This window comes from Heptranchias perlo, chromosome 9 (genome assembly GCF_035084215.1).
Source record: "Heptranchias perlo isolate sHepPer1 chromosome 9, sHepPer1.hap1, whole genome shotgun sequence".
Classification (NCBI taxonomy): domain Eukaryota; kingdom Metazoa; phylum Chordata; class Chondrichthyes; order Hexanchiformes; family Hexanchidae; genus Heptranchias; species Heptranchias perlo.
Window position 1 is genome coordinate 69,247,876 of NC_090333.1, and position 17,989 is coordinate 69,265,864.

Sequence of the window (17,989 nt, forward strand, 5' to 3'; positions counted from 1 at the left end):
GCTAGAATCCATTATTAAGGGCGTGGTAACAGGGCACTTAGAAAATCATAACATGATTAGGCAGAGTCAACATGGTTTTATGAAAGGGAAATCATGTTTGACAAATTTTTTAGTGTTTTTTGAGGATGTAACTAGCAGGGTAGATGAAGGGGAACCAGTGGATGTAGTATATTTGGATTTTCAAAAGGCATTCGATAATGTGCCACATAAAAGGTTGTTACACAAGGTATGGGCTCATGGGGTTGGGGGTAATATAATAACATGGATAGAGGATTGGTTAAAGGACAGAAAACAGAGAGTAGGGATAAACGGGTCATTCTCAGGTTGGCAGGCTGTAACTAGTGGGGTGCCGCATTGGTGCTTGGGCCTCAGCTATTTACAATCTATATTAATGATTTAGATGAAGGGACCGAGTGTAATGTATCCAAGTTTGCTGATGATACAAAGTTAGGTGAGAAAGTAAGCTGTGAAGAGGACACAAAGAGTCTGCAAAGGGATGTTATCAGATTAAGTGAATGGGCAAGAAGGTGGCAGAATGGAGTATAATGTGGGGAAATGTGAGGTTATTCACTTTGGTAGGAAGAATAAAAAAACAGAATATTTTTTAAATGGTGAGAAACTATTAAACGTTGTTGTTCAGAGAGACTTGGGTGTCCAGGTATAAGAAACACAAAAGATAATATGCAGGTACAGCAAGCAATTAGGAAGGCAAATGGCATGTTGGCCTTTATTGCAAGGGGGTTGGAGTACAATAGTAAGGAAGTCTTATTACAGTTGTACAGCGCTTTAGTGAGACCTCACCTGGAGTACTGCGTACAGTGTTGGTCTCCTTATCTAAGGAAGGATATATTTGCCTGAGAGGCGGTACAACGAAGGTTCACCAGATTAATTCCTGGGATGAGCAGGTTGTCCTATGACGAGAGATTGAGTAGAATGGGCCTATTCTCTCTGGAGTTTAGAAGAATGAGAGGTGATCTCATTGAAACGTGTAAGATAATTAGGGGGCTTGACAGGGTGGATGCTGAGAGATTGTTTCCCCTGGCTAGAGAGTCTAGAACTGCATAGTCGCAGGAGAAGGGGTCAGCTATTCAAGACTGAGATGAGGAGGAATTTCTTCACGTAGAGGGTTGTGAATCTTTGGAATTCTCTGCCCCAGAGGGCTGTGAATGCTGAGTCATTGAATATATTGAAGGCTAAGATGGATAGACTTTTGGACTCTAGGGGAATCAAGGGATATGGAGATCAGGGGCCTGATTTTAGCACCCGCTACCGGGTGCGTTCTCGGCGGGGGGGCCCCGAAAATCCCGAAATCCAGGTGCGGGACCGGATCGCGCCTCGATCCCGCCCACTTCCAGGTTCCCCGATGACGCGCCGGCGTGCGCACGCAGCCCCTGCTGGTGGGAATCCCGCAGGCAATTAAAGCCAGCGGGATGCCACTTGAGAGTATTTACTTTGCTTGTTGAGGTCATTAACTGACCTGATTAAGGGACTGTGTGTGATTTTGGATAAACATGGGACTGTTTCACACACTGGGGGAAACACTCCCAGTTGAAATGGACGTGTTGCAGCTGTCAGCCTGTGGCAGCTGCAAAGGTCCATTTGACAGGTGAGGGGCGGGGGGGGAGTCCCTCACCCATTGCAGGAGGCCGCTCTGTCACTTGGGACAAAGTTTGGCCTCCACCACCCTCCTCCTGATGGTCGAAGTCACCAACCTGCACACTCACCCCGGGGTCCGGAGACATGTACCTACCTTGCGGACCCCCTCAGATGTACATCTTGTGGATGGGGGCCGCCTTAGCTGCAGTCATGACCTCCTCGGAGGGCGAACAGCATCACCAGCCTCGCCATCCACGCCGTCCACCTCTGACACGTGGAGCTCCACAACAGAGTGCTGTGACACATCCACCTGTACAGCAGGAGGGAGGGCTACCGCAGAGTGAGATGCGTCGCAGAGGGCACTACCCTCGCCACAGGGTCCACAGACCGAGGCTCAGCCTCCTGGACCTCTCTGAGCAGCAGTGCACACGGAGGCTCAGAGTCACTCGACATGTAGCCGTGGACATCTGCAGCCTCTTTCATGCCGAGCTGCTCCTGGCTGGCCCGTGCACCATCTTCCTACCTGTCGCTGTCAAAGTCACCACTGCCCTCCCGAACTTCTGCTCCACAGCCTTCCAGGCTGCAACCGGGGACATCCCCGATGTCTCTCAGTCGTCTGCGCAGAAGAGCCCTGCAAATACACCTACACCCACTCTGCAGTGACACACTGGGTGGCATCAGTGGTGGGTCCTCATAGGGATACCCAGGAGCGGGCATTATTGCACAAACCGGACAGGATTCGCGAAGACATGGCAGTAGTGGTGCCAATATAATGTGTGATGTGAGTTGTTCTTTAATTCAATAGAAGTAAGAACCATGACAAACCCTCAAACACCCTTGTGCATCCCCTTCATGCTCACGACACGTTTGCCTTACGTTGCCTACTGCACATATGTGATGCATGCCCTGTGGCTGCAGCACAGGTGGTGGCAGGTTGAGTGAGGCTGGCCGTGAGAGAGATGCACGAGAGGGTGAGTATGGGATAGAGCCATGAGATTGTATGAGGATTGGGTTGCGTGGTAGTGGCGGGGTGAGTACTCGCGAGGTGAGTAGGTGCAGGTAAGATGAGGATGAGGTTTGAGTGGGTATGAGGGGTGATGTGACAGAGTAGTGTTGGCAGTGCCGAAGGAGATGTGGGGTGGGGGCAGTGTTGTGGCAGACGGAGTGTAGGAGAAAGACTACGTGTTCTCACTGTGGCTGACCTACTGAGGTCATTGGAGCGCCTCCTGCACTGTATGCAGGTGGGCGATATGTTGGTGGCGCTGGTGACCCCCCTCTGCCACCTTGAGCCAGGCCTTCTTGGTGGCAGAGGCAGGCCGCTTCCTCCCGCCCGCCGGGTGGAAAATCTCTGTCCTCCCCCTCCTCCTCACCCCATCTAATGGTACCTGGGGTGAGGCATCATTAAACTGGGAGCAGCCTTCCCCCTGGGCTGCTCCATGCTGTAATTTTTGCTGTTTGTGGCAGCATCTGTCAGTGGAGGACTGCCCCTTTAAATAGAGCGCCTCCAGCTGACAGATCTTACTGCGCATGCGCAGCCCGCCCGACGCGCAGATCAGCAGCGGGGAACCCGGAGGAGCAGGTAAGTGGCTACGATCGCGCGGGCAACCCACTAATTTCACCGCACCCGCTGGCCCACCTGCCGAGAACCCGCACCCCTGGTAAAATCGGGCCCCAGGTGGGAAAGTGGAGTTGAGGTTGAAGATCAGCCATGATCTGATTGAATGGCGGAGCAGGCTCGAGGGGCCATATGGCCTACTCCTGCTCCTATTTCTCATGTTTTTATGTTTATTTAGCTTCTCCCACATCATCAAGACATCCCAAAGCACTTCACAACCAATTAAGTACTTTTTGAAGTGTAGTCACTGTTGTAATTTAAGGCAAACATGGCACCAATTTGTGCACAGAAAGATCCCACAAACAGCAATGAGATAGATGATCAAATAATCTGTTTTAGTTGTGTTGATTGCTGGATAAATATTGGCCAGGACACCAGGAGAGCTCTTCTTTCAATAGTCCCCTTGGATCGTTCATATTCATTGAAAGGCCAGATGGGACCTCCATTAAATCATCCGAAAGACAGCATCTCTGACAGTGTAGTGCTCCATCAGTACTGCACTGGACTATCAGCCTGGATTGTGTACTTAAGGATCTTGAGTGGTGTAGGTCTATTACTGTATAAGATTGGGGTGCACAGGTCTGTCACTACAACATAGGAGAGCAGTACTGGTGGCTACATGTCTGGTGGTGGGAGCAATTTGAGGGGATTCATAAGAACTTAAAAAATAGGAGCAGAAATAGGCCATATGGCCCTTTAAGCCTGCTCCGGCATTCAATCAGATCATGACTGATCTTTGACCTCAACTCCACTTTTCCACCCTATCCCCATATCCCTTTGTTGGCCAGGGGCTGCAGAAAACTACTGAGTTTATTTCGAATTGCTAACACTCAGGCAAAGAGACTAACTTTTGAACTGAAGTGACCTGGAGTTCAGTCACTGGTCTGAGCTGGCCGGAACCGGTTTGAATTAGGTACGCTTCTAAGAGACAAAGGGACTGTGATGAGACACCGGTCCTTATTTAGAAAAGGAGTAATGAGGTGATGCTACCTAACCCCTTGGAACAGAGCCAATCAGGGGATGACATCGACCACTCGAGGAAATCTAAGCCAATAGGAGAAAGACAGCATCATTCGAAACGACAGACTTGGAAATAAGACTGAAGAATTGCAGGCTTGGTGCCAGTGTGTGTGCGAAACTCCGGAGACTAACCATCGCGAAAGTGGGAGACCCTACGTCAGGGACGTAGAGACTATGTCAGGGACGTAGAGACGACGTCAAGAGAGAGAGAACGGAACGCCTGGCCAGCGTCAGCTCTCCTTTCCAGGTAATATAATATCCTTTCTATTCTGTGACCACTCTGGGAGTGTCAGAGAAACCTGGTGGGTGTGCGTTTAAATCCGAGTTTGGGTATAAAACTGTATAACCTGTTGTAAACTGCATGCCTATATCTAACCAGACATATAGGCTATATGTACATGATCTAATAACATTAATAAAGCGAATTGAGAATTAACTCTCTCCTCTTTGTACTAAGCCAATAACCGTAACCGGTGACCTCTGGTCAACACCTTGATTCCCTAGTGCCCAAAAATCTATCGATCTCAGTCTTGAATATATTCAATAACTGAGCATTCACAGCCCTCTGGGGTAGAGAATTCCAATGATTCACAACCGTCTGAGTGAAGACATTTTTTCTCGTCTTGGTCCTAACCCCTTATCTTGAGACTATGAGCCCTAGTTCTGGACTCTCCAGCCAGGGGTAACAGCCTCTCAGCATCTACCCTGTCAAGCCCTCTAAGAATTTTATGCGTTTTAATGAGATCACCTCTCATTCTTCTAATCTCCAGAGGTTATAGGCCCATTCTACTCAATCTCTCCTCATAGGACAACCCTCTCATCCCAGGAATCAATCTAGTGAACCTTCATTGCACCCCCTCTAAGACAAGTATATCTTTCTTTAGGTAAGGAGGCCAAAACTGTACACAGTACTCCAGGTGTTGTCTCAGCAGAGCCCTGTACAATTGCAGCAAGACTTCCTTACTCTTGTACTGCAACCACCTTTCAATAAAGGCCAACATACCATTGGCCTTCCTAATTGCTTGCTGTACTTGCATGTTAAATTTCTGTGATTCGTGTACAAGAACACCCAAATCTCTCTGAACACCAACATTTCTTAGTCTCTAACCTTTTAAAAAGTATTCTGCTTTTCTATTCTTCCTACCAAAGTGGATAATTTCACATTTCCCCACATTATACTTCATCTGCCACCTTCTCGCCCACTCACTTAACCTATCTATATCCCTTTGCAGTCTCTTTGCGTCCTCCTCACAGCTTACTTTCCCACCTAGCTTTGTATCGTCAGCAAACTTGGATACATTACACTCAGTCCTCTCATCTAAGTCATTGATATATATTGTAAAGAGCTGAGGCCCAAGCACTGATCCTTCCGGCACCCCAATTGTTACAACCGGCCAACCCGAAAATGTCCCGTTTATTCCTACTCTCTGTTTTCTGTCCGTTAACCAATCCTCAATCCATGCTAATATATTACCCCCAATCCCATGACCCTAATCTTGTGTAACAACCTCTTGTGTGGCACCTTATCGAATGCCTTTTGAAAATCCAAATATACTACATCCACTGATAATTTAGACTATCACACATTAAATTGCAATGGGTTGCATGGGATTTATCCTGTTGTGTTTTAGTACTGATGTGCTAAATAAACCCAGTAACAACATTGACTGTGGATCTCAGCTGACAGAAATTACACAGAGCATCCTGCTCTATATCAGCTATCTGAAATCCTCAAATACAGTGAGTAACTCACTCCTGGCCCATTCACTATGCTTTATTCCTCTTGCCACCCCCTACCATCTTCTAAACGCACTGCCAATTGCTGAAATAAGGTGACAGCCATCCATCAGTAACTCACCCGTATTCTTCATCTGTGAGCCGAGACAGTAAATGCTAGCAAGCTATTTACCCACGCAGGGCATCAGATAGATATAAGCTGAGGGGTTGGGACAGGGAGTGGGGGGCAGGGGAAATGAAAGGTCACACCCCTACTGCTACCTTGCAAAGCTATTCGAATACTGGGACATATCTGAAGGGATTTGACTGTAAACTGAAAACAAATAATTGTAACTACGTGTAGATCATGGGCGAGGCTACTTGTGGAATATCAGCCCCAAAATTGCAATAGGAGCAAAACGGGGATTTGCCTGCCCATGACACACCTATGCTGGGAGAGGGCATGGGAGGGCTGGGCTTGTCGAATTTTGCATGGCTAACCCCTCCTCCTAACTTTAATAGGCTCCTAACACAGGTGTCTGGGTGGTGGGAAATTCCATGAGGCAGGAGCTCTCAAAAGTCTGCTGTTCACAATTTAAGGGTGTTCTTTTCAGATGTGAGGAAAGCTCCCCTTTCCGTGAAAGAACTCTGACAAGCTTTGGAAAAAGTAAAAAGCAAAATACCGCATATGCTGGAAATTGGAAACAAAAACAGGGAAATACACAGCAGCATCTGCAGGGAGAACAGACAAGTCAACATTTTGGGTGCAGAGCCATCTTCAAAGCTTTAGAAAAAGTTGCTGCAGTTGCAAGTAGAATTGCGAGGAAAACTCTCCCGTCCCACTGTTGAATAGAATGGGCCTATAATCTCTGGAGTTTAGAAGAATGAGAGGTGATCTCATTGAAACACATAAGATTATGAGGGGGCTTGACAGGGTAGATGCTGAGAGATTGTTTCCCCTGGCTAGAGTCTCTAGAACTAGGGGGCATAGTCTCAGGATAAGGGGTCAGCCATTCAAGACAGAGATGAGGAGGAATTTCTTCACGCAGAGGGTTGTGAATCGTTGGAATTCCCAACCCCAGAGGGCTGTGGATGCTGAATCATTGAATATATTCAAGGCTGAGATGGATAGATTTTTGGACTCTAGGGGAATCAAGGAATATGGGGATCGGGCAGGAAAGTGGAGTTGAGGTCAAAGATCTGCCATGATCTTATTGAATGGCGGAGCAGGCTCGAGGGGCCATATGGCCTACTCCTGCTCCTATTTCTTATGTTCTTATTCACTGAGGATGCCTTGGATGTCCTGCTGCAGCAAAAGAGGCTGATACTCTCTGGAGCAGAAGCCCACCCGCATGTTAAAATCAAGGTTGCTTGGATGGAGTTGGTTCAGACAATTCATTCAAATGTGGAAGATGTTTTCTGGTATCAGGGGATGTTTCAAGGATGAATATTGAACTGCACACCAAGAGAACTCCCTGCTCTTCTTTGAATAGTGCAATGGAATCCTTTTTCGTCCAACTGATCAGGCAGATGGGGCTTTAGTTTGACATCTCAGCCAAAAGGTGGCACCTCTAGCAATGCAGTACTCGCTTCTCTACAGCATAGGCCTATTTTACGTGCTCCAGGCCTGCAACCCACAACCACCTGACTCGGAAGTGAGAGGCTACTGCTGAGCTAAGCTGACGCTTAAAATTACATCACTAGATCAATTAGATTATCGATTGCTATAATATACACATAAGCACATATCAAACCAGATTTGTGTATGTTTCTATCTGTAATTAGATTTTAAAGGACTGATACCTTCAATGTAGTAAAACATCCCAAGGTGCTTCACAAGAGCATAATCAGACAAAAATTGACACCGAGCCAAAGAAGGAGATATTAGGACAAGTGACTAAAAGCTTGGTGAAAGAGGTAGGTTTTAAGGAGCATCTTAAAGGAGGAGGGAGAGGCGGAAAGGTTTAAGGAGGGAATTCCAGAGTTTAGGGCCTAGATGACTGAAGGCACCTCCTCCAATGGTGGGATGAAAGAAGTGGGAGATGCACAAGAGGCCATAGTTGGAGGAACACAGAGTTCTTGGAGGGATGTAGGGCTGGAGGAGGTTAAGAGGTAGGGAGTGGTGAGGCCGTGGAGCAATTTGAACACGAGAATGAGAATTTTAAAATCAAGGTATTGCCGGACAGGAGCCAGTATAGGTCAGCGAGCACAGGGGTGATGGGTGAACGGGATTTGGTGTGAGTTAGGAAATGGACAGCAGAGCTTTGAATGAGTTCAAGTTTATGGAGGATGGCAGATGAGATGCCGGCCAGGAGAGCATTGGAGATGAATTGAGTTTGGAGGTAACAAAAGCATGGATGAGGGTTTCAACAGCAGATGGGCTGAGGCACGGGCGGAGATGGACGATGTAACGGAGGTGTAAGGAGGTGTTTGTGATGGGGAGGAGATGAAGTCATGCAAAACATGTTACTGAGAAGTTAACAAGTAAAATGCAATGGTAAAAAGCAATTTGCAATATAGCTTGGACCTTGTATTGTAACAGGACACATACATTTTGTGTAGCTGAATAAAAGAATTGTAAAGTGGTGTGCAGTGCTAGAAAAGGGGCAAAGAAAGTGTAAGGTCCATACACTATGTTGTTGGGATTGGGCTTTTCGGAGTGAAAAATATAGCAGTGGGACAAGAATTAGTATCGGAAAATGGACATGGCAATGAAGCAGCCAAAAAAAAGTACATGAGAAAATAATACAAAGTAAATTGTCCTAGGGATATAAAAGTAAAACATCAAGTGACGTAGAGTCCACACGGGTCCAAAGAAAAAGTGATGTGAAAGAGTGTATTATGGTTTTGGCTTTTTAAACAGTGTGAAAAAAAGGAAGATAGAACTGGGGGCATGGTCGCAGGATAAGGGGTCAGCCATTGAAGACTGAAATGAGGAGGAATTTCTTAACTCAGAGGGTTGTGAATCTTTGGAATTTTCTACCCTAGAGGGCTGTGGATGCTGAGTCATTGAGTATATTCAAGGCTGAGATAGATAGATTTTTGGACTCTAGGGGAATCAAGGGCTATGGGGATCGGGCAAAAAAGTGGAGTTGAGGTCGAAGATCAGCCATGATTTGATTGAATGGTGGAACAGGCACGAGGGGCCATATGGCCTACTCCTGCTCTTATTTCTTATGTTCTTATGTAGCATGAGTGTGTCTGAAGCAATATGGGAGAGTCTTGTGAAGTTTGACACTGTTCTCGGATTACAATAAATAAAATCAATTTTCCTAATGGATTCAATATCTTTTGCATTGAATGCACAGATCAAGACCTGTTATTTTTATACTTGTTTAATATATTTTGTGTCTAATGTTTTAGCTTTGGCGTCACATTCTTTCACAGGGTAGAGCACTGGCCATCAGCAATGGGCAGGACAAAGAGAAGAGTCCAATCCAAACAAGTATGTGAGTAGCACCATGAGATTTGGATCTATTATGATTATTTTTCAAAGCAGTAGGAACTAGTAATAACATGAAGCAGCAATGATCTGCTGTTAATAAATCATTTTATCCTTTTCCTGCACTTTTTCTCCTCAGTGATTCATGCTGAGATAAGGCTCCATGTTCAATGACATTTCATCCCAAATCACCAGCCTTCATGGGCAAGGCCACCGATTTGCAGTTTTCGTGAACAAAATTGGACGGAATCCCCCAAAACACTCTAGGAATACCAGAAAATCCCATGTAACTAAAATAGAATTTGACTTATTCAACCAGTTTAAAGGAGTGGTCCTGCGAACCTAACTAACACAGGCTGTTCCCACCTGAGAGCAGAGACGGTTAAGGGGAGGTTTAATGGAGGTGCTCAAAATTATGAGGGGTTTTCATAGAAATTTATGGCACAGAACGAGGTCATTCGGCCCTTTGTGTCTGTACCAGCCGAAAAAGAGCTATCCAGCCTATTCCCACTTTCCAGCTCTTGGTCCATAGCCCTGTAGGTTGTGGCACCTCAAGTGCACATCCAAGTACCTTTAAATGCGATGAGGGTTTCTGCCTCTACTACATTTTCAGGAGTGAGTTCCAGACCCCCACCACCCCCTGGGTGAAAAAATTCTCCTCAACTCCTCTCTAATCCTTCTACCAATCACTTTTAATCTATGCCCCCTGGTTATTGACCTCTTGCTAAGGAAAACAGATCCTTCCTGTCCACTCTATCTAGGCCCTTCATAATTTTATATACCTCAATTAAATCTCCTTAAATCTTCAGAAGGCCTTTGATAAGTCCCACATAAGAGGTTAGTGTGCAAAATTAAAGCACATGGGATTGGGGGTAATATACTGGCATGGATTGAAAATTGGCCAACAGACAGAAAACAGAGAGTAGGAATAAATGGGTCTTTTTCGGGGTGGCAGGCAGTGACTAGTGGAGTATCGCAGGGATCAGTGCTCGGGCCCCAGCTATTCTCAATATATATCAATGATTTGGATGAGGGAACCAAATATAATATTTCCAAGTTTGCTGATGACACAAAGCTAGACGGGATCGTGAGTTGTGAGGAGGATGCAAAGAGGCTTCAAGGCAATTTAGACAAGTTGAGTGAGTGGGCAAATACATGGCAGATGTAGTATAATGTGGATAAATGTGAAGTTATCCACTTCGGAAGGAAAAACAGAAAGGCAGAGTATTATTTAAATGGTGGTAGATTGGGAAATGTTGATGTACAAAGGGACCTGGGTGTCCTTGTACACCAGTCAATGAAAGTAAACATGCAGGTGCAGCAAACAGTTAGAAAGGTATATGGTACGTTGTTTTTCATTGCAAGAGGATTTGAGTACAGGAGCAAGGATGTCTTACTGCAGTTATACAGGGCCTTGGTGAGACCACACCTGGAGTATTGTGTGCAGTTTTGGTCTCCTTACCTAAGAAAGGATATACTTGCCATGGAGGGAGTGCAGCAAAGGTTCACCAGACTGATTCCTGGGATGGCAGGACTGTCGTATGAGGAGAGATTGGGTCGACTCGGCCTGTATTCACTCGAGTTTAGAAGAATGAGAGGGGACCTCATTGAAACATATAAAATACTGACAAGGCTAGACAGACTGGATGCAAGGAGGATGTTTCCCCTGGTTGGGGGTTCAGAACAAGGGGTCACAGTCTCAGGATACGGGGTAGGACATTTAGGACTGAGATGGGGAGAAGTTTCTTCACTCAGAGGGTGGTGAACCTGTGGAATTCTCTACCACAGAAGGCTGTGGAGGCCAAGTCACTGAATATATTTAAGAAGGAGCTAGATAGATTTCTAGTCACAAAAGGCATCAAGGGGTATGGGGAGAGAGAGGAAATATGGTTTTGAGATAGAGGATCAGCCATGATCATATTGAATGGCGGAGTGGGCTCGAAGGGCCAAATGGTCTACTCCTGCTCCTATTTTCTATGTTTCTAAGTTTCTCCCCTGAGTCTCCTCTGTTCCAAGGAAAACAACCCCAACCTATCCAATCTTTCCTCATAGCTAAAATTCTTCAGTCCTGGCAACATCCTTGTAAATCCCCCTGTACCCTCTCTAGTGCAATCACATCTACCATCTATCATTTTGATAGAGTAAATAAGGAGAAACTGTTCCCACTGGCACGAGGGTCGGTAACCAGAGGACACAGATTTAAAATAATTGGCAAAAGCACCAGAGGGAAGATGAGAAGAAAATTTTTTACGCAGCTAGTTGTTATGATCTGGAATGCACTGCCTGAAAGGGTGGAGAACCCCACCAGCGGGAAAAAAAAATTATCTGTTTTTAATACAACTGGACATTCTCTCTCTCACTCTCTGCCTTTCGGGTCTCTTTCTCTCTCTGTCTGTGTAATCTGACCCATTGTGTATTCAGTATACTGGGATGTAATGTTTTCCTTCGCTAACCTGTCTGAACACCAATGACACCTTTGATTGCTGTGATTGTCTCCCAGCCTAATATATGCTATGCGATTTTAAAACCCTTCACTCACTCACCTGACGAAGGAGGTAAGCTCCGAAAGCTTGTGATTTTCAAATAAAACTGTTGGACTATAACCTGGTGTTGTAAGATTCTTTACATTTGTCCACCCCAGTCCATCACCGGCATCTCCACATTAAAGGGTGGAGGAAACAGATTCAATATTAACTCTCAAAAGGGAATTGGATAAATACTTGACTGAGTGATCCTTTTGGCTGGCACTCCCTTAGATGATGATGCCGTAATTTGCCAATGTGGTATCAGTGAGCACTGTAGGATTTAAACCCCTACTTTCAGGATTATAATTTAATCCAATCTAAGGACTGGTTCGTGACAACAACAAAACCACCACGGTACTGGTTTAAAGTTAAAGGCAAAACAGATTTATTAAGCACATCACAATTAGTACAAAAAAAGTGATACTTAACAAAGAGAAATAGTCACAGTCTGTTCCTTGAAACCTTGGAAGTATCCCTCCAAGTCACTGCGGTGCGGTCTCTCTCTCTCTCTCTTGCTGTGTTCTGTTGACTGAAGAGTTCTCTTCTTCCTTGCCAGAATCTTGCGCGCCTTCCTCAGCCTTTTGAGGTCTCTTCTTCACCGATTTTCAGTCTATGTGGCAGTTCACTATCACATCCACATCTCTCAGCCTTACCATTAGTCATGTCTCTCAACCTTCAGAAGTTACATTCCAAGCACAACTCCTGGTACCATCCGTGCCTTGTTACAGACTTAACGGTACCTTATCTTAGAGTTTACATTGCCAGCCTTCACAGAACTGTTTGTATAAATAGACTTCTATTCACTAGCTTGCGGAGGCTCGAGATAGGGAGGCCGAAGCCTGCATGACTCCTTGATTTAATTAACCTTCAGTCCCTTTATCTACATGTCTTTTAGACATTATGCTATTCCAGAAAATTCCTCCCTTAGTGCCTGTGATTTCCCCAAGGTCTGTTAATTCCCACTTTAATATTGTCAGCATTCTCTTAGTTTTAGCTGCAAACTCAACTATAATAACCATCATGCACCTTTCTCGGCTCACCCGCACTTTTTTATTGAATACACGTTACATGGTTCATACTATATTAATACACAGTACAGTTTACATTTAAAGATACATAGATTCATAGTACGTTTCATTCTACTTCTACTATTGATTATAATTATACTAAATTATATCTGTTATTGGGTTAATTCTTACAGCACTGCACTGTAGAAGTAGTTGCTCGAATGTTGTGTAGTAAGGGCCATGTATCCATTGCTCAAGCTGGAAAAGTGAAAGGTCAGACTCCAAAGCAAGAGAAGAGGAAACGGAAAAATTTGCAGAGCTATGGAGAAAGAGCAGGGGAGTGGGACCAATTGGATAGCTGTTCCAGAGAGGCACAATGGACCGAATGGCCTCCTATGATCACCACACATCTGCCCACGGTCTCCTACCAGTCGACTTTTTTTTTTACTCGTTCATGGGATGTGGGCTTCGCTGGCGAGGCCGCATTTATTGCCCATCCCTAATTGCCCTTGAGAAGGTGGTGGTGAGCCGCCTTCTTGAATCGCTGCAGTCCGTGTGGTGAAGGTTCTCCCACAGTGCTGTTAGGAAGGGAGTTCCAGGATTTTGACCCAGCGACAATGAAGGAATGGCAATATATTTCCAAGTTGGGATGGTGTGTGACTTGGAGGGGAACGTGCAGGTGGTGTTGTTCCCATGTGCCTGCTGCTGTTGTCCTTCTAGGTGGTAGAGGTCGCGGGTTTGGGAGGTGCTGTCGAAGAAGTTTTGGCGAGTTGCTGCAGTGCATCCTGTGGATAGTACACACTGCAGCCACTGTGCGCCGGTGGTGAAGGGAGTGAATGTTTAGGGTGGTGGATGGGGTGCCAATCAAGTGGTCTGCTTTGTCCTGGATGGTGTCGAGCTTCTTGAGTGTTGTTGGAGCTGCACTCATCCAGGCAAGTGGAGAGTATTCCATCACACTCCTGACTTGTGCCTTGTAGATGGTGGAAAGGCTTTGGGAAGTCAGGAGGTGAGTCACTCGCCGCAGAATACCCAGCCTTTGACCTGCTCTTGTAGCCATAGTATTTATGTGGCTGGTCCAGTTAAGTTTCTGGTCAATGGTGACCCCCAGGACGTTGATGGTGGGGGATTCGGCGATGGTAATGCTGTTGAATGTCAAGGGGAGGTGGTTAGACTCTCTTGTTGGAGATGGTCATTGCCTGGCACTTGTCTGGCGCAAATGTTACTTACCACTTACCAGCCCAAGCCTGGATGTTGTCCAGGTCTTGCTGCATGCGGGCTCGGACTGCTTCATTGTTTGAGGGGTTGCGAATGGAACTGAACACTGCAATCATCAGCGAACATCCCCATTTCTGACCTTATGATGGAGGGAAGGTCACTGATGAAGCAGCTGAAGATGGTTGGGCCAAGGACACTGCCCTGAGGAACTCCTGCAGCAATGCCCTGGGGCTGAGATGATTGGCCTCCAACAACCACTACCATTGACTTGACATTAATAATTTTGCAAAGCTCTCAGTTGACGTTCATTCGTGGCTCTTGCTAATCTAGCTGCAAGTGAGCTTGGTGATACACTTTTACGTCGTTCGCCTAAATCTTACAGACATCAAACTGCTATGAGGTGCACATCCGTGTTCTCACTTAACCTATTGGTGCAGACTGCCGTACTCTCCGCCCCCTTTTATATGCAGTTTCTCCCTGTCCATTGCAGGTACTGATCATTATTCTTTGTAATTTCCCCCCCACCCCCCCCAAATAGACAGTAATGGGAATCAATCTCGGCGACACGTTCCCGAATTTTGAAGCTGAGACGACTGTGGGAAAGATAAAATTCCACGATTGGCTGGGAGACTCGTAAGTTATGAAATTGAATTGCTCTAACAGCTCGTAAGTTTCAGGCGTGTAGAAGGTGGTGAGATGCGCTGCCTGCGCGGAGCCCGCAGTGTTACTATGTGTATGTTGTATATTAATGTGTAGCAAAATCACGTAGGCAAAATCCTTTGTTTTAAACTGCATTTTTTTTTGGGTGCAAGAGCGGCTGTTTAACATCATTTCAGCAAGCTTAGAAATTTCGCTGGCACGATCCTAAAGGGAAAAAAAAGACAATCTGGACAAACCGTGTGATTTTGTGACATTTTAGTCTTCAAAGGCAATGACCAATGTGAACGAAAATATAATTTTAGAAATGCCGTGTCATACTGTTGGAGCGGAAGCGAGCTTGCGACTCTGCAGGCACGGCGAAGGAGAGCAGTGCGCAGTCGCAATGACTTTGCTCTGCAGTATGTGTGGTTATGGAGAAATAAAGCTTTTGGAATGTGGTCTGATAAGAAAAGGACGGGATTCGATCTGGGAACCTGTTTCTGAATACATACAAGTAACCCAGTACTCCCTGTGGATCTCTGCTTTCGAGAGTCGGTTTGCAATCTGTCGCTCCAGAGATCTTCCAGCACTGTGTTAAGAGTGAGATAGTGCCATGCGCTATCAGTCCATTCCCTAAGGGCACAAAGGTCTAGATGGCATGACTATTGACTCTTTTTCCTCACACGTCTGTACCCTGGTTAAATTAATGCTTGTTAATAAAAACGAGAGCACCTACCAGATTGGCTGCAGTACCTAAGGTTGTTCTGGGTTTCACTTCATGAAAACTTCAACCAACTTATTGAAGCCTTTTGAAAACAAAAGTTTCTCCTTCCCCTCTTGCTCAACCTCTCCCAAGAACATTGGATCCTTGCTGGGGTAGCTTTAACAGCAGAAAATGCATGATGTGATGAATTAACACATCACAGTATCTTGCTTCTATACTGGCCTTCTTTTCATTGACATTTCTTGGAGATAGGAGTGTGCAAGCCAACTCCTAATGTTTGCACTACCAAATCCAGCTCTCTCATTCCGGTGGCAGAGTGGATCCCTGAAAAACTGCGTCTATGAGTCGGCTGCTATGGTAGCTGCATTTAGTAGTGTAAATGGGGAGAGTTGGCTCATGGATGCCAGTCTCCCAAAATCTAAATTTAAAACTAGGCCAATATAAAAGCAGCTTAAATTATTAAAATGATACACCTTGACCTTCCTGTTGCCACTAGAAAGTTTATTCAACATCCAATCTGCTCGTGGTATTTGGTCTTCAAATACTGTAGTGGGGTACTTGAGGTTTTTGCCTTTAGTTATATCTTTCAAGCTAGCCATGCAAAATATGAGTACTTGCATTAATGATTGCAGAATTCTTTGCATGTGACATAACTAGATAATGTAGACCATGACAAGCTGTTTCACCTCGCCCAGAACAGTAGAACCAGAGGACGTGGCCTGTGCTTGAAGGGGGGTAAATTCAAAACTAATCTGCGGAAACAATATTTCAGTGAGCGAGTGGTTAATCTGTGGGACAGGTTCTCTAGGGAGATGTTGGAACAGATAGTATTGATTCATTCAAATGCAAATCGCATAGATTTATTTCAGAAAATAATATTTTGGGATACAGTATATGAGTAATTTGAGCCATGATGTGGTAAGTGTAGCATGCCTGGGAGGAACAGGTGACTTTGGACCGATGGTTCCCAAAACTCTCCACCACTGGGATTGTCCTCACCTCATGTCTGGGTCTGTTGTAGACTAGTTGATAGAGCGATTGCTATAATTAGTCAACAACTCCATTATCGTGGTATCATGTGACTATCAGGATGATAGAAGGCGAACCAGGTGGACCTTGGTCTTTTATCGTCTAGCAATTCCTATGTTCCACAAGTTAAAGAAACCTTGCTATGGAGAGTTTAGAAAAGGTCCCTACTGTCTCAGAACTAGAGATTTTTCAGCTGCACTTTACCAAAAATTGTGTATTTTGTCTTCCTTTAACTTATTGTTTTGCTGTGCTTTGAACATAATTCTGCACTGGAGCTTAGATTCACATATACAAAAAAAAGGGAAAACAGATTGCTACCTAATAGCTCAGCAAGTTTATCCAGCAAATAGGTTGGGAGAGGTACAACATGAAATTGGCCCATGTTCCATTCCTGATTTGCTATCCACTGTTCTCCCTCTTCCCCAACCAACCTGTGCTGGAAGTGGATGTATATGGATGTCCGGTGACGACAGCATCAGATGTGGCTTTGATGTCCCATGTGGTTGAATACCCTCCCAACACTCATTGTCAAAGTTTGCCCGTGAATGACCATTTGAGTGAGATGCTGGATGCTGTTCAACACCTGTGGGATCGTACCTCAGTAAGGAGTAAATGCCTACAGGAGGGGAGGGAAAAGATAGAGAAAAGATATACTGATAGGGTGAGATGAGGTAGGGTGGGAGGAGGCTCATGTGGAGCATAATCACCGGCACAGACCATTTGGGTCGAATGGCCTTTTTCGGTTCTGTAAATTCTATGCAAGATCCAAAAGGGATTTGGACAGGTGACAAAGCTTGGAAGTACCAATATTAAATAATCTTCGCATAAATGCTGATAGAAATAGGTGGAATTGTCGTTAATCCCATTTTTTAGTTTTGAAGAAGCAAAAGTTTGGCTAATGTTTCAACAGTTGGAATGCTTGGTCATTAACTGTCGGTAATGTTATTGTGGGTCAAATCGAGTTACAAACTAGGTTTTTCCCCCCTCTCCCTCCACTTTATCATCTGTGACTGAGCTGTCTGTCTTCACAATCTGGAAACCCATTTTACTGTGCTTCTTTTCCTCGCCACCTTCAAAAGCCCCCTTAAAACCTACACCTCACCAGCACCTTCAGCCAACTTTCCTAAACTTCACTCCTCCTACACTCCCCCCCCCCTCCACTCTTGCTTGGACTCACCTTGGAAGATGCCTCGAGACATCTTACTGTTATAGATTCTAGATTTGTTGTCGTTGTCATCCTCTCCACACTAAGAATACCTCTGTTTAGATTGTTCCTGGTGATTATCTTGGGCTGAATGATGGTACCCACCATTTTTTTGAAACATGTAATTTTGCATGGCTGAGCAGCGCTAGAGATACAGCGGTTATCATTGGATTGAGTGAGCAAAATCTATGCGAAGTCTGCATTTTCACTTGGAACTTATAGGCATAACTGATTGTTTAGAGTAGACTATCAAATAA

General features: G+C 45.3%; 1 protein-coding gene across 2 annotated transcripts in view; it reads left to right on the forward strand.

Moving 5' to 3' along the window:
• The window catches only part of prdx6 (peroxiredoxin 6), a 39,164-nt gene that overhangs the window by 3,098 nt on the left and 18,077 nt on the right, over positions 1-17,989 (forward strand). The window contains exons 1-2 of one of the 2 annotated variants that reach the window (XM_067990721.1): positions 9,342-9,392; positions 14,675-14,769. In XM_067990721.1, the coding sequence (XP_067846822.1) occupies positions 9,357-9,392; positions 14,675-14,769 (131 nt within the window). In that variant the 5' untranslated portion in view covers positions 9,342-9,356. Of the gene's footprint in view, positions 1-9,341; positions 9,393-14,674; positions 14,770-17,989 lie in introns of those variants that run through there. The other variant, XM_067990722.1, reaches the window with a different exon arrangement.